Genomic DNA, 20,149 nt, shown 5'->3' with positions numbered 1-20,149 from the left:
CCCTGCCCCAGCGCTGCCTGTGCCGGGGGCTTGGAGAGGGGGTGAAGGTCGTGCCCTGCTTGTGCCTCCGTTCCCCCAGCCCAGCGCCGAAGCGGCTCCAGGCACTGTTGGCTCGAGATCTCGGGACCATGGCACAAAGCAAGGCCACGGAGAGCTACGGCCGAGGCCCCTGGGGCCGAGAGCGGGACAAGCTCGCGCCACCGCCCCGGGGCACGGGAGCAGGAGGTGCCGGCGCAGCAGGGCAGCATCTCCCTGGGCTGCAGAGCCGAGGGACGCTCGGGGCGTCCCCGGGGTGCCTCGGCCTCGGCGCCGTGTGTGCTTTGGCACGGGGGCCAAGGCCGCCGGCCGCGGCACCTGGGTCCCTTCCCGCGCCTCCTCCCGCGGCCCCGTTAAAGCTCCCGCGGGGCAGCCCCTGGCTCCCACCGCCGACACCGCGCTCCGGGATGATGCTGCAGCTCGTGCTCCTCGCCGCGCTCGCCCTGTGCGGTGAGTCCCGCCCGGAGCCTTCGGCCTCCCTTGGCACCTCCTGAAACCCCCCCTGGACCCGCGACCCGCCCCCCGCCCCCCACCCGTGGCGACTCACGCCGTCCCTCTGTCCCCAGGGCGCTGCTCCGAGCTGGATCTCGATGGGATGCAGCGGGTGGTCGGCGGGACCGAGGCGCGCTCGCACGCCTGGCCCTACCAGGTGGGTCCTGCCGGGGTCCCGCGGCCGATCCCGGGGCTCTCCTCGCGCCGGGACCCTGCGCTGAGCTCCCCCCCGTGTCTCGCCCCCTTCCCCAGATCTCCCTCCAGTATTACTCCGGGGGCGGCTGGTACCACACCTGCGGAGGCTCCCTCATCCAGAGGAACTGGGTGATGACCGCCGCCCACTGCGTGAACAAGTGAGCAAGGCCGGGACCCGTCCTGCCTGTCGGCAGGGCTCCTTTCCCCCGACAGCCTTTCCAAGGAGAAATTCTGGCTGCCCCTCCCGGCAGAGCGGCCGCCCTTGGGGGGCTTCTGGGCTCCTCAGGGAGGGGCTCCGTGGGGTTTCTCTGGGAGCATCCTCTCCCCGCTCTGACCCTCCCGGATCAGCGCACGCTCGGAGTGAGCGCAGTTTGGGGCTGACCGCGTGTTTCTGCACCTTGCCGGCAGTAACTTCAACTACCGTGTGGTGGCCGGCGAGCACAACCTCAACACGAACGATGGCAGCGAGCAGATCTTCAGCGTCAGCAAGATCATCGTCCATCCCTACTGGAACAGCAACAACGTGGCCGGGGGGTAACGCTCGCGGCAGGGTCACCTGGGGGGAGCCCAGCCCCTGGGGATTTGGGGAGGTCCTTGTAACGTCCTCTCCCTTCCCCCGGCAGCTACGACATCGCCCTGTTCCGCCTGAGCGGCTACGCCACCCTGAACAGCGCCGTGCAGCTGGCGGTGCTGCCCCAGGAGGGCTCCATCCTGCCCAACAACTACCCCTGCTACATCACGGGCTGGGGCCTGACCCGCAGTGAGTGACGGCCCCCCCCCGCCCCCAACTGCCCCGAGAGCGGACAGCGCCGGCGGCCGCGGGAGCTCTCGGAGCCCTCGGCGGCCTCAGGACGCTTCGCTCGGGGCTTCGCTCGGGGCACGCGGGTGCCCAGCGCCGGGCGGGGCCGTGCCGAGCTTTGGGGGGACGGACGGGGCCAGAGGGGCTCGGCGGGGACCGCGGGCTCTGCTTGGGCCGGGCCGTCGCGGCTCCAAGGCGGCTCCGAGGCGGCGCTGACCGGCGCCGGCTCCGTGCAGGCAACGGGCAGCTGTCCAGCGTCCTGCTCCAGGCCTACCTGCCCGTCGTGGACTACCAGACCTGCTCCAGCGCGTCTTACTGGGGCTCCACCGTCAAGAACACCATGGTGTGCGCCGGCGGCGACGGCGTGCGCTCCGGCTGCCAGGTCCGGCCGCGGGGCCCCCGTGCCCCCCTGTGCCCCCCTGTGCCCCCCTGTGCCCCCCTGTGCCCCCCTGTGCCCCCCTGTGCCCCGGCTCACGCCTCTCCTCGCTCCGCAGGGCGATTCCGGCGGTCCCCTGCACTGCGCCGTCAATGGGCAGTACCAGGTGCACGGCGTCACCAGCTTCGTGTCCAGCCAGGGCTGCAACGTCGTCCGCAAACCCACCGTGTTCACCCGCGTGTCCGCCTACATCTCCTGGATCAACAGCGTAAGGCGGCCGGGCCGGGCTCAGCCCCGGCGCTCTCGGGCACCGCTGCGCCGGCCCCGGCCCCGCGCGGCTCAGCCCGGCCCTTCCTCCCTTCCAGGTGATCGCCCAGAACTGAGCGCAGCGGGACAAGCGCTCGCTGCCCCTCGCCCACGGACATCCCCTGACCCTCCCCCGCCGCGCTCCGGGCTTCTCGCCCCCGAGCCGGCCGCAATAAAATCTCTCCTCCCGTCTCTGTGCCTCCGTGCTGCCTTGGCCCGCGTCCGCCGATCCTTCCTCCTCCGGCCCGACATCCTCCTCTCCTCACAGCTCCGGCACCAGACCTTCCCCGCCGCCTCCTCCTCCTCCTCCTCCTCCTCCTCCTCCTCCTCCGTCCCGGCGAGCAGGAGCTGGCTCCGAGCTGTCGGGGCAGCCCGAACCTCCGTGGGATGCTGGAAAAGGGGGCGATGCTGCAAATCCGCTTCTTGGTCAGCAAGGCGGGTCCTTGGGAATATGGGGGGCACACAGAGGATTCGGGGCGATCCCATCAGGATTTTCCCTGCCACTTGCTCCATTTCCCTCCCCAAACTGACCTCCCTGGCCATGAGAGGTGTCACACTCCGGGACTGCCACCTCCTCGTCCCTCAGCTGCATCCTGCGCCTGTGCCACAACCCCCCAGCCTGGTGACAAACCGCCAGCACCAGCGTGCCCCAAACACCAGTTCACACCCAGAACAGACACTGCTGCATGGATCCAGCGGCCACCGGGGGCTCCTCTCACCCACCCCTCGGTCGTGTCCTGCTGAACAAAATACCCGAGGACGACAAGATGGCTCTCCCAGCACTGCGGTGGCCACGGGAGCAGTGGCTGCACCTGGCACTGCTGGAGCCACTCGGGGGCTGTGTCCAGTTCTGCCCCTCCCATCAAGGAAAACACGGAGGGGCTGGAGCGTGTCCAGAGATGGGAACAGAGCTGGGGAAGGGGCTGGAGCAGCTAAGGGAGCCGGGGAGGCTCAGCCTGGAGAAAAGGATGCTCTGGGAGGAACCTTCTGCCTCTCCACAGCTCCCTGAGAGGACAGGGCAGGTAGCTGGGGTCGGGCTCTGCTCCCAGGGAACAGGGACAGGAGGAGAGGGAAGAGTCTCAAGCTGGGCCAGGGGAGGGAGGCTCAGGGTGGACACCACCAGGAATTTCTCCATGGAAAGGGTGGTCGGGCATTTGCTGGGGCTGTCCAGGGATGTATGGAGTGACATCTCTGGAGGTGTCCAAGCAAGGACTGGATGTGGCACTCAGTGCTCTGGGCTGGTGGTGGGGTGGGGATTGGGCACAGCTTGGACTTGATGAACTTGGACTTGGTCTGGGAGGGCTTTTCCCAGCTCAGGGATTCTGGGATTCTGTGCTTGGTGCGTCAAGGAACCCAGCTGGAGCAGTAGCTAGGTTTGTGATTGAGATGAAAGTTGAGCTCTGGGTGGTAGAAGAGGCCATGAACTGCTGACCCCTGTCTGACCTTTGGAGCAGTGGCATAGCCAGGTGGGTGGACACTGGGAGCAATGGGAGGAGACAAAGTTTAGGGAGGAAGAGCGAAACTTGCAGTCTTGGACTGTAAGGGGATAAACCCGAGAGGTTCCTGCTCAGGGCTGTGTCCATGTCACTGCACTGGGAATCAATGGCCTTGTGGAACAGCACATCTGACACTGCCCTGGGGATCCAGTGGGGCTTGTTGGATCACTGGAGCCACTGCTGTAAAAGGGCTCTGGTCCCTACAGTGAAAATCGCTGGAGGTGGGAGTGTGGGAGCCAGAGAGCCTTAAGAACGGTCAGACTGGGAAGTTTCCTTAACAAGGGCACCAGGCCTGGAAGCACAGCCAGTCAAGGGAGGGAAATGTGACAATCTCCTGATGTCCACCCTGAGCCTCCCTCCCCTGGCCCAGCTTGAGACTCTTCCCTCTCCTCCTGTCCCTGTTCCCTGGGAGCAGAGCCCGACCCCAGCTGCCTGCCCTGTCCTCTCAGGGAGCTGTGGAGAGGCAGAAGGTTCCTCCCAGAGCATCCTTTTCTCCAGGCTGAGCCTCCCCGGCTCCCTTAGCTGCTCCAGCCCCTTCCCCAGCTCTGTTCCCATCTCTGGACACGCTCCAGCCCCTCCGTGTTTTCCTTGATGGGAGGGGCAGAACTGGACACAGCCCCCGAGTGGCTCCAGCAGTGCCAGGTGCAGCCACTGCTCCCGTGGCCACCGCAGTGCTGGGAGAGCCATCTTGTCGTCCTCGGGTATTTTGTTCAGCAGGACACGACCGAGGGGTGGGTGAGAGGAGCCCCCGGTGGCCGCTGGATCCATGCAGCAGTGTCTGTTCTGGGTGTGAACTGGTGTTTGGGGCACGCTGGTGCTGGCGGTTTGTCACCAGGCTGGGGGGTTGTGGCACAGGCGCAGGATGCAGCTGAGGGACGAGGAGGTGGCAGTCCCGGAGTGTGACACCTCTCATGGCCAGGGAGGTCAGTTTGGGGAGGGAAATGGAGCAAGTGGCAGGGAAAATCCTGATGGGATCGCCCCGAATCCTCTGTGTGCCCCCCATATTCCCAAGGACCCGCCTTGCTGACCAAGAAGCGGATTTGCAGCATCGCCCCCTTTTCCAGCATCCCACGGAGGTTCGGGCTGCCCCGACAGCTCGGAGCCAGCTCCTGCTCGCCGGGACGGAGGAGGAGGAGGAGGAGGAGGAGGAGGAGGAGGAGGCGGCGGGGAAGGTCTGGTGCCGGAGCTGTGAGGAGAGGAGGATGTCGGGCCGGAGGAGGAAGGATCGGCGGACGCGGGCCAAGGCAGCACGGAGGCACAGAGACGGGAGGAGAGATTTTATTGCGGCCGGCTCGGGGGCGAGAAGCCCGGAGCGCGGCGGGGGAGGGTCAGGGGATGTCCGTGGGCGAGGGGCAGCGAGCGCTTGTCCCGCTGCGCTCAGTTCTGGGCGATCACCTGGAAGGGAGGAAGGGCCGGGCTGAGCCGCGCGGGGCCGGGGCCGGCGCAGCGGTGCCCGAGAGCGCCGGGGCTGAGCCCGGCCCGGCCGCCTTACGCTGTTGATCCAGGAGATGTAGGCGGACACGCGGGTGAACACGGTGGGTTTGCGGACGACGTTGCAGCCCTGGCTGGACACGAAGCTGGTGACGCCGTGCACCTGGTACTGCCCATTGACGGCGCAGTGCAGGGGACCGCCGGAATCGCCCTGCGGAGCGAGGAGAGGCGTGAGCCGGGGCACAGGGGGGCACAGGGGGGCACAGGGGGGCACAGGGGGGCACAGGGGGGCACGGGGGCCCCGCGGCCGGACCTGGCAGCCGGAGCGCACGCCGTCGCCGCCGGCGCACACCATGGTGTTCTTGACGGTGGAGCCCCAGTAAGACGCGCTGGAGCAGGTCTGGTAGTCCACGACGGGCAGGTAGGCCTGGAGCAGGACGCTGGACAGCTGCCCGTTGCCTGCACGGAGCCGGCGCCGGTCAGCGCCGCCTCGGAGCCGCCTTGGAGCCGCGACGGCCCGGCCCAAGCAGAGCCCGCGGTCCCCGCCGAGCCCCTCTGGCCCCGTCCGTCCCCCCAAAGCTCGGCACGGCCCCGCCCGGCGCTGGGCACCCGCGTGCCCCGAGCGAAGCCCCGAGCGAAGCGTCCTGAGGCCGCCGAGGGCTCCGAGAGCTCCCGCGGCCGCCGGCGCTGTCCGCTCTCGGGGCAGTTGGGGGCGGGGGGGGGCCCGTCACTCACTGCGGGTCAGGCCCCAGCCCGTGATGTAGCAGGGGTAGTTGTTGGGCAGGATGGAGCCCTCCTGGGGCAGCACCGCCAGCTGCACGGCGCTGTTCAGGGTGGCGTAGCCGCTCAGGCGGAACAGGGCGATGTCGTAGCTGCCGGGGGAAGGGAGAGGACGTTACAAGGACCTCCCCAAATCCCCAGGGGCTGGGCTCCCCCCAGGTGACCCTGCCGCGAGCGTTACCCCCCGGCCACGTTGTTGCTGTTCCAGTAGGGATGGACGATGATCTTGCTGACGCTGAAGATCTGCTCGCTGCCATCGTTCGTGTTGAGGTTGTGCTCGCCGGCCACCACACGGTAGTTGAAGTTACTGCCGGCAAGGTGCAGAAACACGCGGTCAGCCCCAAACTGCGCTCACTCCGAGCGTGCGCTGATCCGGGAGGGTCAGAGCGGGGAGAGGATGCTCCCAGAGAAACCCCACGGAGCCCCTCCCTGAGGAGCCCAGAAGCCCCCCAAGGGCGGCCGCTCTGCCGGGAGGGGCAGCCAGAATTTCTCCTTGGAAAGGCTGTCGGGGGAAAGGAGCCCTGCCGACAGGCAGGACGGGTCCCGGCCTTGCTCACTTGTTCACGCAGTGGGCGGCGGTCATCACCCAGTTCCTCTGGATGAGGGAGCCTCCGCAGGTGTGGTACCAGCCGCCCCCGGAGTAATACTGGAGGGAGATCTGGGGAAGGGGGCGAGACACGGGGGGGAGCTCAGCGCAGGGTCCCGGCGCGAGGAGAGCCCCGGGATCGGCCGCGGGACCCCGGCAGGACCCACCTGGTAGGGCCAGGCGTGCGAGCGCGCCTCGGTCCCGCCGACCACCCGCTGCATCCCATCGAGATCCAGCTCGGAGCAGCGCCCTGGGGACAGAGGGACGGCGTGAGTCGCCACGGGTGGGGGGCGGGGGGCGGGTCGCGGGTCCAGGGGGGGTTTCAGGAGGTGCCAAGGGAGGCCGAAGGCTCCGGGCGGGACTCACCGCACAGGGCGAGCGCGGCGAGGAGCACGAGCTGCAGCATCATCCCGGAGCGCGGTGTCGGCGGTGGGAGCCAGGGGCTGCCCCGCGGGAGCTTTAACGGGGCCGCGGGAGGAGGCGCGGGAAGGGACCCAGGTGCCGCGGCCGGCGGCCTTGGCCCCCGTGCCAAAGCACACACGGCGCCGAGGCCGAGGCACCCCGGGGACGCCCCGAGCGTCCCTCGGCTCTGCAGCCCAGGGAGATGCTGCCCTGCTGCGCCGGCACCTCCTGCTCCCGTGCCCCGGGGCGGTGGCGCGAGCTTGTCCCGCTCTCGGCCCCAGGGGCCTCGGCCGTAGCTCTCCGTGGCCTTGCTTTGTGCCATGGTCCCGAGATCTCGAGCCAACAGTGCCTGGAGCCGCTTCGGCGCTGGGCTGGGGGAACGGAGGCACAAGCAGGGCACGACCTTCACCCCCTCTCCAAGCCCCCGGCACAGGCAGCGCTGGGGCAGGGCCGGGGCTCGGCCTCCCCGGGGCTTGAGTTTGGGGCACAACGAAGCAGGGACATGGTTTGGAAGACACCCTGGAATTTTGGCCAAAACGATACTGGTTTTTACTCCTTCAACTCCAAATCGAGGCTGTTTCTGGGGGGGGTTGGGGGCTGGGGGGTAATTTTGGCCCTCGAGGCACAGGCATCGGCAACACAGCGTTTGGGATGACGGGGGTTATGGGGTGGCCCGGGTCAACAGAAATGAAGGAAATGAAGGAACAGAAACGAAGAACTGCACCTGCTGCAGTTCCGCCCTTATCTGCAAGGAAAACATGAGATTTCACAGTTCGTTCTGTCAGCATCACAGAACCCCACATTTGGGATCAGCATGTTTGTTCTGTCAGCACCAAGGGCTCGCGGCCAGGGACAGCAGCAATGGCTCCACCCCACACAGGGACACCCCAATCCAAAGCAGATCCCCCAGCTGTGGCACAAAGAGCTGTAAACTCATTTTGGGGGTAAAAATGTGGAGTTTGTAGAATAAGAGGAGGGCGGGATATTAAATGAGTGCAGGGAGTTCAGCAGGGCCAGAGACAGGATTTGTGTAAAATAAATCATCTCTTTATTTGAGGTTGTGTGTCTAGGACAGGTTCTCCCCTCCCCTGTCATGTCCAGGAAGATTTCCCCCCCACTATGAATGTAATGGCAACAAAAATGGCAGCTACATGAGTTGTGATAGAGAAAAAATCTGGATCAGAGTTGTGCCACCTGGGACCTTCTTCAGAGGGATTATGTGGTTACATCCAGGGAAAACTCTTCCTGCCCAGCACAAGCAGAATCGCACCAAGTAATAATTATCATTTAACAATAACAATAATAATAATAAAAATATCCAACTTCCTCCCCCCACCAAATCCCGCTTAAGGCACGGATCCCAACTCCTCCCGTTGCCCGCCAGGGGCCACCGCAATCCACGATCCCCTCCCGAAGGGAAGAGCCCCACGGTCACCATCCTCATCCTCGCCGGATTTTCCTGCCCCGATTCCACATCTGGGCAGGCGCATCCGCGTTTTTAATTGCCGATATGAACTGAAGAGTCTCTGGCTGGAGCCGGGATGGGGAGGACGAGCAGCGGCTTCCGAGGAGCATCCGCAGGATCGTCCCCGCCACGACCGCTGAGGTTTGGGGTCCGTGGGGCTCCTCGGCAGCGCACGGCTCCAAAGGCACGGGGTTCAGTTCAAGGTAACCACGAAATGCAGCATATTTAAGGCTTTCACGTCTTAAATTAAAGCGAACAAGGAAGTTTTTTGGATCCTGGTTTCCTGAGCGTGGCCGGGGCCGGCCGGGGGCTGCGCTCCCTTTTAGGTGAAAGACCAGAGCTGGTGCGGGTCCGTGAGGTCGCAGGGAACCAGCGCCGGGTGCTTCCCCCGGGCCGTCAGACACATCCCCGAGGCCAAATTCTTGATCAGCCGGTTCTGCCGAGAAACAGCCCAAGCGATCAATGAGCGGCCACGGGGGGAGCACGGGATGCGAGCGAGGGGAAACAGCGCCGGGGGAGCAGCACAGCGCCTGGCACGGTGCCGCCGTGCCCAGAGGCGATTCCAGGGACGGAGGGGTCTCCTCACCTGTGTCATGTCCCACTCCTCGCTGGCGGGCACCCGGCCGGGCTTCCCTCGGAACTGGCACTCGCCCAGCTCGGCCGCGCCCGCGCCCGCGCCCGCTCGCAGGCACAGCTCCTTGCCGATGTTGTGGCGCAGCTCCCGCTGGCTCGTGTACTCAAAGTACTGCGGGGAGAGCCAAGCGGGGCCGTCAGTGCCGCGCCCCGGGAGCTGACCCCAGGGGAAAACCGGGGGAGGAAAGAGGGGGAAATGTTGGGGGTGGTTTGGGGTCCCACCTGGTTGCCCCCCAGCCCGTGGCAGGGGTACATGATGAGAGGTTTCCCACCGTGGTTGTTCTCCCCGACGTCCAGGCAGCTCTTGGTGCCCTCATTTCTTATCTGTGCCGTGGGGGGAAGAGAGGTGGTGGGAGGGGAAAAGAGGTGGTGGGCAAAAGAGCGAGGAGAAAAAAGAAAGGGGAAGGAGAGGGGATAAGGAGCGGGGAAGGGGGTGAGGAGAGGAGGAGAGGGGGGAGAAAAAGACGAGGCAGGAGTGAGGAAAAATGTGGGGGGAGTGGAGGAAAGAAGGACTCAAAGGAGCCGGGGTTTGGCTGCGCAGGGCTCTGGGCTATGGCTGTGCGAACACGATCCCGGCACGCAGCGCCGGGTCCGGGTCCCGTGTCCTTTCCAGGACGCGAGGAACGGCCGAGCCGTCGCCTCCGGCACGTGGAGCCAAAGGAAAGCCGCCCTGGCTGAGGTTTCAGGAAATAATGGTGAATGAAAAAAGCTGGATGTGAGCCAGCACCCGGCACCTGGCCCGGCTGTCACTCGGCCGTGCCTGCTGCTGTCACATCACCCTGGCTGAGCAGGGGCGGACTCAGGATCCGACGCCCAGTTTGAGGGAAAGAGCTTTTCCAGCAGCTCCATCCGCAGGAATGGAGCCGGAGTTCCCATCCTGCCTGTCCCAACTCACTCAGGGATGGAGCCGGAGCCCCTCACCCTGCCCGTCCTCAGTCCCTTGGGGATGCAGACAGAGCTCCGTGTCCTTCTGTCCCCAGCTCCCTCAGGGACGGGGCCAGCCCTCCACATCCTGCCTGTCTCCACTTCTCTGTGGATGGGTGGCTGCACATGGGGTCCTGCATCCCGCCCGTCCCCAGATTCCTTCGGGATGGAGCTGGAGCTCCACATCCCATCCCCAGCTCAGGTTTTCCAGACCTCCCTGCGCCAGGACTGTGTTTGGGGCTCAGGGAACTTTTCGGCTCTTCTTCCGAGTTTAACCTAAATTCACGTCCCTGGATTCACCACTCTAGAACTCACCCCAAACCCGCTCTGCCGGATTCCAGCTTAGCCGGAGCCCAAATCGGTGACAGATGAGGTGGCAGAGAGACACGGTGAGCGGTGACAGACGCCGTGACAGGCGCAGTGACCGGTGACAAACGTGGCAGCACTAACTCCCGGCCCCGGTTTAATGCAAAGCCCCCAAACCCAACCTTCGGGCACTTCCCCTCCTCGCTGCTCCCAGCCCAAGCCCCCGGGTGCTGCGGCCACCCCGGCACTCACCGCTCCGTAGAACATGGGGGTCAGGTCAGGCACGAACATCTCGGGGTAGACGTTCTGCAGGTACCAGGTGAAGTTCCTGCAGTGCAGCCGCTCCCGCAGCCTGCGCCGCTCGGTGATGTCACCAAACGTCTTCTATTGTCAAAGTCACGGGAGAAAATTGAACTCACTTCAGAAAACAGCAGGGAAAAACCCCAAAAGAACCCTTCCGAGCTGGGGCTCAGAGCTGGGAGTCACCCCAGCTTTGTCATCATCCCTCATGGTGTGACCAGCACCGAGACAAGTGTTGTGGGAGGACACCTGGCAGGTCACAGGCTCCACCAAAAGCTCAGAGATATTTTGGCACAAAGTTTTAGTGTTGTGAGAAAAGAAAAAGAAATCATGCCCCCCGATGTTTTCTTACTAGGAAACATTCTGGCCAGAGGGGAAGAGAAAAAAAAAAAGGCTTTTGGCTACTTTCTGTCCACCTGTGTGTGGTTTCCCACCCTCTCCCCCTGCTCAGGTGGAGCTCCCAGGAGCACCAGCAGTCCCACAGCGTGTCCAGTACCTCTCTGGCCATCTGCGAGGCTTGTTGGTTCCGGCGGTAGAAAATCTCCTTGTAGTCATCCATCCAGACCTCGGCCAGGCGCACCTGGTTTCGGGAGATCACCTGGGTGCCCTTGGGGAAGGTGTGGGGGCTCTTGGAGCGAAACACGTGGCCCACGACGGAGCAGGGGATGATCTCGACCTGTCCCCCGCACTGCCACACCTGTGGGGAAGCCACACCTGAGGGGGGTGGGTCCAGCCCCCGGGCCCCTCGACAGGGAACTCCCTGGAGGTGCCTTTGAAAGCAACCCCCCATCCTTACCCTGAAGGACATTTCCACGTTCTCACCCCCCCAAATCTCCATCTGGTCGTCATAGGAGCCGATGTGCTCGAAGTAGGACCTGGAGATGGCAAAGAGGCCACCTGCAAAGGTCGGGGATCTGCGGGGGAAAAAGAAGGGGTAAAAAAAAAACAAGCAGAAATCTGAGTTTTGGGATATTACAGCCCCAAAACCAGAGTCCCTCTCCATCCAGCTGTGGTGGCTTTGGTGGACAGGCTGGGCCCAGCTGCTGGGAGGAGATAGAGGTGACAGCATGACAGGGAGGGGCCTCAATGCCGGCTGGATTCAAAGTGAAAAGAGGATATTGTTACCAAAAACATGTCGCTAAAAAGAGGGGGAGGCCAGAGCTTGGTGCCCCAATCCCTCCTCTCGCTTCTCTAATCTTTTCCATCTGAGGCTGGAACAGAACTTCGCTTTTATTCAGGAAAAATAATAAACCCCAAGGATTCTCTGAGCTGCTGGAGACGAGGCCCTGCCGGGAGCCAAGTGCCCGGCTGGAGGTGAAAGGGGCCTTTATTGGGAAAGGAGCGTCTCCCAGGTGACCTGTGCACAAAGCCAGCCCCGCGGCCGGGTGGGGACAAGGCCAGGCGGGGTGTCCGGTGTCTCCCAGTGGGAGCACCCGGCTTATCCTGGGGCACCAGCAGAGAGGTGGGGAAACCACTCAGGCTCTCTCTGCATGTAAAACAGAGGGATGAAAAGAAGGATTTTGGTGCAGCCTGATCCACATGTGACTTGTTCTGTGCAGGGGCACCTGGGCATCCCAGAGTGAGAAGGTACAGACAGCAATTAAATCCTTAATGAGCAACTCTGCCAGAGCAAGAGGCGATTCCGAGGTCTGTTGTGGCCCCGTGTTCCCCAAGCCCCAGGTGAGGTTTGTCCTCCACCATCCCCACAGCTCTCACCATGCCAAGGGGGCACAAACTCCCTGAGATCCCCCATGCCAAGAATCCCAGGGGAGAACCCCGCTGGGAAGGGGCAGCGCCACCCACCCAGATGCACCAAAACCTAGGACGCCATCAATTTATTGGAAAAAAGAGCAAACCCAGCTGGACCAAGGGCCCCGTGCTGGGCTTACTTGATGGGGAAGGTCTCATCCTTCCTGCGCTGCCTCTCCCGTGCGGGAATGACCTCCCAGCCGAAAGTCAGGCTCCAGTCGAAATTGCCCCGGCTGTGCTGCTTTCCGTTCTGCACGGGCTTGGAGAACTCGAAGGTGTTGAGGTCAATGGTGGCGATGTCGGGGCTCACGACGGCCGTGGGCTCCTCGGCGATGCGGGACAGGAGTGGCTCCAGCCACCCATGGAAACACTCGCCTGGGACACGGAGCAGGGTTGGAGTGGGGACAGCACCGCTCACAGCACCCGGGGGGCACCCAGGGGTGTCACAGGGTGGACACTCACAGTGGGCATCCAGGAAGGTCAGCACCTCCCCGCTGGCCACGCTGGCCCCCAGCAGCCGTGCCGTGATGAGCCCCTTGCGTTCCCGCTGCCTCACCACGCGCACGATCTGCAGCTGCTCCACGTAGCGATCCAGCTCCTCCTTTAGGTACTCTGAGGGTGGGAAGAAGATCCGGGCCCATCAGAGAGGCAGCTGCCAGTCCCTACAGCCCACCAGCCCATCCTGCTGCCCACTATCCCATCCCATCTCACCTGCTGATGCTCAGACCCTGCAGCTAGGTTTGGGTTCAGGGACACCTGAGCGTTTGCCCCAAACCCAAGTGTATTTTCTGCTAAATGAAATTAGTTTTATAATGATCTAATCCCTCTCTGGAGAGGGACTGGGAGACTGACAGGGTGAGGAGGTCACATCCCTGCACTTGAAGTGTCACCAGACCAAGCTGTTACTGAGGACAGTGAATGCGGGGCCACCAGAGGAGCCCGGGATTTCTTGGCAGATGCAGCCAAGCCAGGAGCTGGGAATGGCCAATTGAGAGCTGGGACTCCCAGAAATCCATCCTGGGAAGGGGACTTGAGCCCAACCCACGTCCAGCCACAGTGGGAATCGAGTTCTGGGGCAATGAAGCCCTGGGGCACTGTGAGGTTCCTGCTCCTCGGGAGCCCTTGGGTGGAAAGAGAGAATTTATCTGGGACAGGGGCAGAGTCCGCTCCTCCCAGCGCCCCGACACTGAACCCCGGGTTAATTAGCTCTGGGTGCTAATTAACGAGAGTTGCAGCTGGCTGAGGGTGGAGGTTTGTGGGGAACCTGGTTTGTCCCCAGGGCTGGGTTAACAGTGGTGCTGGGGAAGGGAAAATCCCACGGGTGCTCTGGGAGCGGCTGTTCGGAGATCCCCGGACCTTGGGAACATCAGCCGCTTCTCCAAGTGCCTCAGAGCTGCTGCTTCCGGGCTTGGAAAGGGGCTTGGTATCCCCTGCATCCTGCCAGGGTTTCTGCACCCTTCTGATCCCACATCCTGCCAGGGATCCTGCCTCCCTCTGGGCCCCAAATCCCCCCACCGTGCCCTCACAGCTCCCTGCGGCTCCTGCATCCCTCTTGCTCCCAGATCCCACCACAGCTTGTCCTACTTCCCTCTGGCATCCACATCCCTCATGGCTCCAGCATCCCTCTGTCCCACATCCCATCCTGGTTCCTTCCTCCCTCTGCCCCCTGTGGTCCCCACCCACCGTCCGTGCTGGCATCATCCACCAGGATGACCTCTCGGAGCAGCCGAGCTGGGGACGAGTGCAGGACGCTGTAGACTGTCCGGAGCAGGGTGGACCAAGCCTCGTTGTGGAACACGATGATCACGCTGGTGGTGGGGAGGGGAGGGCAGCGTTTGAACTTCTGGTCGATGCACCTGGGGGGCAGAATGGGGGGCAGGGGGTGAAGGGCGAGGCACGACTGGAGTGATCCCCCAGTTCTCCCCCCCCTTAAACCCTACAGCAGGGGAGCAGCTCTGGCCCCTCTGGAACTCATCCCTGCTTTGATTCCCATTGATTTTGGTTGAGCGAGTCCCATTCCCAGCCTCTGTGTCACCGCTTTGTCACCGCTACACCTGCTAAGCACGGATAATCGCCTGCCAGCGCGGGGGGCTGGATTCCTCCATCCTTTCAAGGCTTTTTCCATGTCTCCCCCATCCCACCGCCCCCCCGCTCCCCGCGGGCAGGGCCCGCTTTAATCCGGCAGCCCCTGGCCGAGGGCAGGCAGTGAAATCTCTGGAGTTTCCCGATTTGCCTCCCCCCCCACCCCAGCGGGGTCCGAAGCTGTTCCACTCGGCTAAGAAAAGAAAAAGTCTGAGCGCTGGAGCCGCTGGAATAAAGGAGGGAGAGGAGGGAAAGGCGGGGAGGTGTGGGAGCCGCCAAGCAGGTACAGGAAGACACAGAGAGCCTGTTGCCATTAAACCTGCCCCCAAGGGGCCAAAATTAGGGAGAAATAATAATAAATTAATTCTTTTTTTCCCCAGCTCTGTCTCCATTCAACCCTCTGCTAGTGCAGGGTCATTTCCAGGCCTCAATCTGCATTAATTTCCTCTGAAATATAAGGGAACGAGTGGCCAGATTTGAAGGAGCGAGTGGCTGGATTTGAGGGAGTCGGTGGCCATTTGAAGCGAGTCAGCGGCCCCGGTGGGTTCTGAGGCCGGCTCTCACTCGGGGGGGCGGCTGTCGGGGCCCAGCGCCCGCTGCAGGGAGATGCGGTCGCTGGCGAAGGCATTGAAGCAATGCTTCTCATAGCCCCGCTCCTTCTCCTTCGTCTCCTCGGGCGTCCAGTGATCCTTCTTGAAGGCTTTTCCGTCGGCCCCGGGGCTGGCGGGGTCCTGGGGGGGTCTTTCCATCAGCGGCCGCAGCTCGGCCGCGGTGTAGACACCGGGCAGGCAGGAGCGGGCGCTGGGCAGCGGCTCCGGCGGCGGCTCCGGGGCCCCGATCTGCAGCCGCGGCATCGAGTCCCGCAGGTCCCGCACGGCGCCCAGCATCAGGTCCAGCATCTGGCCCTTGCCCTGCACGATGTTCCGCAGCCACGGCTCCTCGCCCGGGTCCTTGCTCCCCGCGTCCTTCTGGAGGATGAAGAGGAAGAGGACGAAGACGGCGCCCGCCAAGGCCACCTTCAAGGGGCTGTAGCGGCGGCGGAACAGCCTCATTTTGGGGTTCTGAGGGGTTTTCGGAGGGTTCTCCGGGCTGGGCTTGGGGATTCAGGAATCTGGGGGCTCGGGGTGCATCACGGTGTCCTGACTGGCTCCTGTAACCTGGGGAAGGAGAAACACCTGCAGTTAATTCCCGGGCTGGAGGCGCCTCGAGTGCATTCCCTTGATGTCAAAATAGAAATAGAATGCATTGTATTTAAAATAGATTATATTGTACCTCAAACAGAATATAAAAATATAATCAAGCAATGGAATATTTTTGTTAAGGACCTTAAAGATCATCCAGTCCAACCCCCTGGCACGGGCAGGGAACCTCCCACTAACCAGGCTAATAACGAATAATGACTTAATAATACAATAACAACATAATACATTCATATATCGACATAATAAAGTAATATTAGCAACATTAACGTATCGATATTGCAATGCAGTGTTACTAATGTACTAATATAACAATATAATATTAGCAACATATTAATATAAAATTTGGCACAAGCGACACCTGTAAAATTCATTCCCTCCCAGCCCCTAAATCCATCCCAAAATTAAAACATCAGGAAAAGTGCGGGTTAATAAATGCCGGAGGATGTGTCACCCCCCCACCACCACACACAGGACCCCCCAAAAGTTTTTTCTGGGACTGATCCGGAGGCTGCAGCCTCTCCTCGCCACCGCCCCTCGCACGCCGAAGTAAAAAGAGAGCCAAAAAATTGCCAAAATATTTTTTGCCGCTGGGAAAAAGCCTTTTCCTGGGCATTTTCCTGCCTGCCAAGGAAAACTCGAGCAGACCATGCAGCGCTCCGGGTTCGGCTGAGGTTCGGTGTCCGGTGCCGTGTCCGATGCTGCGGCCACCGGGAGCTCGGCGCCAGCTCCCGAATTTGCCCCAGGATCCGCCGGAGGCTCTGAGCTTCCCAGCACCACCAAACTTCCCGCGGCTCCTCTTTGTGAGCCGCGGCCGCCGGAGCATGGACGAGCCCGGCGGGATCCATTCACCGCCATCTCCTCCTCCTCCTCCTCCACTTCGGGGTCCCCCCGCCTTCCCTTGATTCCTTTTTTCCCCTTTTCTTTTCATTCTCTTGGAAATGGGGCGGGGAAGGGCACCTGCCACAATTTCAAGGGCGAGGAAGTTTGGGCTGGGGAGGAGGAGGCTCCCCGGGGTCCCCGCTTTGAGCGGCGCGGGATCAAAGCTGGACCACGCTTCACTGCCAAGGGCGCCCGGCCCCATCCACGGAAAAGCAGAATCGGGGAAAAAAAAACCATCAATTCCTTCGCGTTTCCTGCCATTTCCTCGGAATTCCTGCCCGAAGCTGAGCGAAGGTGCCCCCAGGCACCGAGGTTCTCATCGCACCGCGCTGCCGTACAAGGAGGGGGAGGGAAAAACAACGGGCTTTGGGGGACAAAACCCCCGTTTTTATCAACCCCACAACTCTGAGCTTCGTTCCTGCCACGTTGCTAACGAAGCTCGTTAGGTGTCGGTGTTAATTAACCCCAGAGGGACACTCAGGTGTGCGGGGGGGGCACGGGTCGTGCACAACAAGAGCTGCCGCTCCCGGGGGGCCCCAACCCCCTCCACAAACCCTCCCGCAAAAGGGCCAAAAAGCCAAATACAAATAAAAATTTCCCCCCGAAAGACTGGGGTGGATTTGTCATAGAGCTCCTGGTGCACCTGCGCTCTCTGCTACCTGCTCTTCAAACTCCCAGCTGAATTCTGCTCCATCCAACCCATCCCGAAAATCCCGTGTTGCGACGGGGCTGACCCTGCACCCTGGAAAAACATCAAAATGACCCAGTGGAGCCTGGGGTCAGAAAAAGGGGAAAAGGATTCGGTGGGAATTCGAGGAGCAGCCCCTGTGATGTGGGAGGAAGGGATGGTGGGAAGAGGTGGAAACAGAGATATATTAGTGGAGGAAAAATAGGAAAATAAATAAAATACAAGTGAATTGACACCGACACTGCCGCAAGCGAGGTGGCCACCGGCTCCACGTGGCAGGGAGCCACGATGACATCGGGAGGGGCAGGACTAGGAAAAGCCAAGAGCGGGAAGTGGGGTGCACCAGGGGAAAGCGGGATCGTTCCCGGTGGGATTCAGTTTCAGTGGGAAGAACTGGACGTTCTGGGGAGTGCGAGGGGTGGGAGCTCAGAGGAAGCAGGTTCCTGTCGGGCTCCCCCCGTGCAGGTACTGCCCTCATCCCTCGGGATGAGCCCAGGGGGTCCTGGAGCCGCTCCCGGGGCTGTGTGAGGGTCTCTGGTGCCCCACGGGGGTGTCGGGGGCTGGGTCCTCCCGCTGCCCTGCCCGGAACTGCCGCAGCCCCTGGAGCCGCTGGGCTGCTCCGGGGGCTCCATCCAGAGCCCCCGGCCCCGGGGCTCTATCCCAGGACCACCTGAATCCCTTTCCATGGAGGGGACTCCCAGCACCCAACCCCGGGGGGGGCCCTCCCCAGGACCACCCTGTTCCCCCTTCCGCCGGGCCGAGGGCTCCCCACCGGGAACCTCTTGTCTCCTTGTGGAGGGGGGATCCGCACCAGGACCTCCAGACCCCCTTACCGCGGCGGGGGGCTCCTCACCGGGATCCCCGGACCCCCTTTCCCTGGGGCGAGGGCTGCGCACCGGGACTCCACGACCCCCTTTACCCCGGCAAGAGCTCGGCACGGGGACCCCCAGACCCCCTTACAGCTGAGGGGGGCTCAGCAGCGGGACCCCCGTCCTCTCCCCTCTCACCGGCTCCACAGCGGCTGCGGGGCCGCGGGTGCGTCCGGGTGGGGCGGGGCCACCTGCGCTACCTGTTCCCCGCCCCCCGAGGCAGGTGCAGGGGGCGGGGCCGCCGCGTTCCTAAAGCCGCTGGCCCAGGAGAAACGCTGGGTCCTAGAGGTGCCTGCCCGTCCCGGGAAAAACGCTGTGTCCCGGGGTCACACACCGGGCCCACGCCTGATACGGCAGTGCTGTGATGGCACCAGTAAGGGACTGGTACTGGGGACACTGGGAACCTCAGGCAGTCACAGGATGTGAGCCCAGGTGTGCTGGAACCAGTAAGGGACTGGCACTGGGGACGCTGGGAACCTCAGGGATTTATGGACATCCCAAGGTCATGACCCTGGGTGTGCTGGGACCAGTAAGCGCCTAGCACTGGGCGTGATGGGAGAAGCAGGATGGGCGCGGGCAAACCCCGGAGGGACGGGCCCGGGCCGGCTCCATCACCCAGCCGAGGATTTTCCTTTGGCACCGGCGCTGTGCGGAGGATTTGAGAGATTTGAGCTGGAGCAGAGCGAGGATTAATCGAGATTCTTGGGATATTGGTGGGAATATTAGCTGGTTTACAGGGATGAAGTCTCCGGGGCACAAATACCTATCAGCCCCAAATTAAAGCGCTAACGAGCTGGAATAAAGTGTGAGGGGGAACTGAGGCACCGATTGGAGCCGACCCTCGCCCCACGACCTCCCCGGGGCTTTTCCGAGTTCACTTCGAGGCCGCTCTCGCCCATTTAGTTTCCTGCTTCGGAGGTTTCGCTCTTCGCTGAAAACCCGAAGGGGAAATTCCCTCCCCCAAATTTGCTGCTGCTCGACTCTCAGGCGGCAGCCACTCTCAGCTCGACGTCACCGCGGCCACCGGGCAGGGCCGGCACGGTCCTCAGCACGGTAAATCACTTTTGGGGGGAAGAGGAGGGTTTTGGGGTCCGCAGGTGGGATTTTGGGCGCCCTGAACCCGCCCCGTTCCCCCGCGCCGGGTTCTGCCCCTCGGAGCCGCCGTACCAACCCCGAAAACGAGAGTTCTGCGCTGCCAAATTGCTGTTTTTAATTGTACTTTGGGAGAGGCTTTTTTGGGACAAAAAAAAAAAAAAAATCTCCTGCAGCTTCGTCCTGGTGGCACCCGTTTGGGGGAAATGAGGAGTCGAGACTCAAAAAGCCCCAGCAGGGATGGAATGAAATCCATAACAAAATCTTTCCAGCCTTGTTGGGGAGTGCCGGCTCCGTGGCACACTCCAATTAATAATTAATTGGCGTCTTTATAGACATCTCTTAGGCAAAGCAGAACTTGAATTAGAGGCTGAGTTGGCTGCCTGGGGGAGGGCAGTGAAAATTGTTTACTTTTAAGGTTTTAAGGAGCAGAGGGACCCAAAGAACCAAAATTGGGGTGAAGTTACCCTTCGGTGCGGGGCGAGCACAGCAATTCCCTGCGCTGGGAGCAAACCTTACCATTGCCTCGGAGGTTTTCCCTGCTCCAGGTGCATTTCCTTCAGGATTTCTGCCCTTCATCCCTGCCGGGGAATCCACAGCATCGGAGGCGGCTCCATCCAGCCCTCCAGCCAAACCCCTAATTTGAGCCAGAGCTTAAATTTAACGCCTAGCTGAAACTGGTAGTGCTGAGCGGCAGCAAACCTGGAGGAGTTGACAGGAAGCCAGGCTGATTTTGCGTATTTACGAACCTTTCAGATCCCCTTTGCGGATGGCTGGCAGATTTGTGCCCAGCTTTGGGTTTATTTGTTATTTTTTTCGCTCAGTAATAATTGGTGCAAGATGGGAAAACTGGGAAGTTTAATCCATAATACAGCTGTTAAAGAGGGGACAAATGTGGGGAACACAGTTTTCTTCCATAATGCCAATATTGGTTAATTACTACTGGGTGGTGCTTTCTGGGGTATTTTTGGGAGGAGAAGGGGCTGAGCAGCTAAAAAAAAAGGGAATTGTGTCCCCACCCATGGACATCATTCCTTGGATGGGTTTGTAGTTGGGAGTTA

General features: G+C 62.1%; 3 protein-coding genes across 3 annotated transcripts; 1 reads left to right on the top strand and 2 right to left on the bottom strand.

The window, feature by feature from the left end:
* Positions 1 to 446: 446 nt before the first annotated feature.
* LOC134054826 (chymotrypsin-like elastase family member 1) lies at positions 447 to 4,892 on the top strand. The gene is made up of 9 exons (XM_062510820.1): positions 447 to 486; positions 603 to 685; positions 781 to 881; positions 1,132 to 1,257; positions 1,347 to 1,483; positions 1,759 to 1,904; positions 2,017 to 2,586; positions 4,536 to 4,623; positions 4,765 to 4,892. The coding sequence occupies exons 1-9, from the start codon at positions 447 to 449 to the stop codon at positions 4,890 to 4,892; spliced, it is 1,419 nt and encodes a 472-aa protein (XP_062366804.1).
* Positions 4,893 to 5,077: 185 nt separating this feature from the next.
* CELA1 (chymotrypsin like elastase 1) lies at positions 5,078 to 6,903 on the bottom strand. Its single transcript, XM_062510819.1, has 8 exons — positions 6,864 to 6,903; positions 6,665 to 6,747; positions 6,469 to 6,569; positions 6,093 to 6,218; positions 5,867 to 6,003; positions 5,445 to 5,590; positions 5,193 to 5,342; positions 5,078 to 5,095 (listed from the first exon to the last, which is right to left on the bottom strand). The coding sequence occupies exons 1-8, from the start codon at positions 6,901 to 6,903 to the stop codon at positions 5,078 to 5,080; spliced, it is 801 nt and encodes a 266-aa protein (XP_062366803.1).
* A 1,783-nt stretch (positions 6,904 to 8,686) lies between these two features.
* Positions 8,687 to 15,410, bottom strand: GALNT6 (polypeptide N-acetylgalactosaminyltransferase 6). Its single transcript, XM_062511077.1, has 10 exons — positions 14,923 to 15,410; positions 13,960 to 14,132; positions 12,739 to 12,888; positions 12,417 to 12,651; positions 11,324 to 11,441; positions 11,024 to 11,224; positions 10,480 to 10,611; positions 9,220 to 9,321; positions 8,951 to 9,109; positions 8,687 to 8,800 (listed from the first exon to the last, which is right to left on the bottom strand). The coding sequence occupies exons 1-10, from the start codon at positions 15,408 to 15,410 to the stop codon at positions 8,687 to 8,689; spliced, it is 1,872 nt and encodes a 623-aa protein (XP_062367061.1).
* Positions 15,411 to 20,149: the final 4,739 nt, after the last annotated feature.

Source organism: Cinclus cinclus, chromosome 30, assembly GCF_963662255.1.
Source record: "Cinclus cinclus chromosome 30, bCinCin1.1, whole genome shotgun sequence".
NCBI classification, from domain to species: domain Eukaryota; kingdom Metazoa; phylum Chordata; class Aves; order Passeriformes; family Cinclidae; genus Cinclus; species Cinclus cinclus.
The sequence above is the reverse complement of the archived record's forward strand: the minus strand, read 5'-3'. Positions and strand labels throughout refer to the sequence as shown.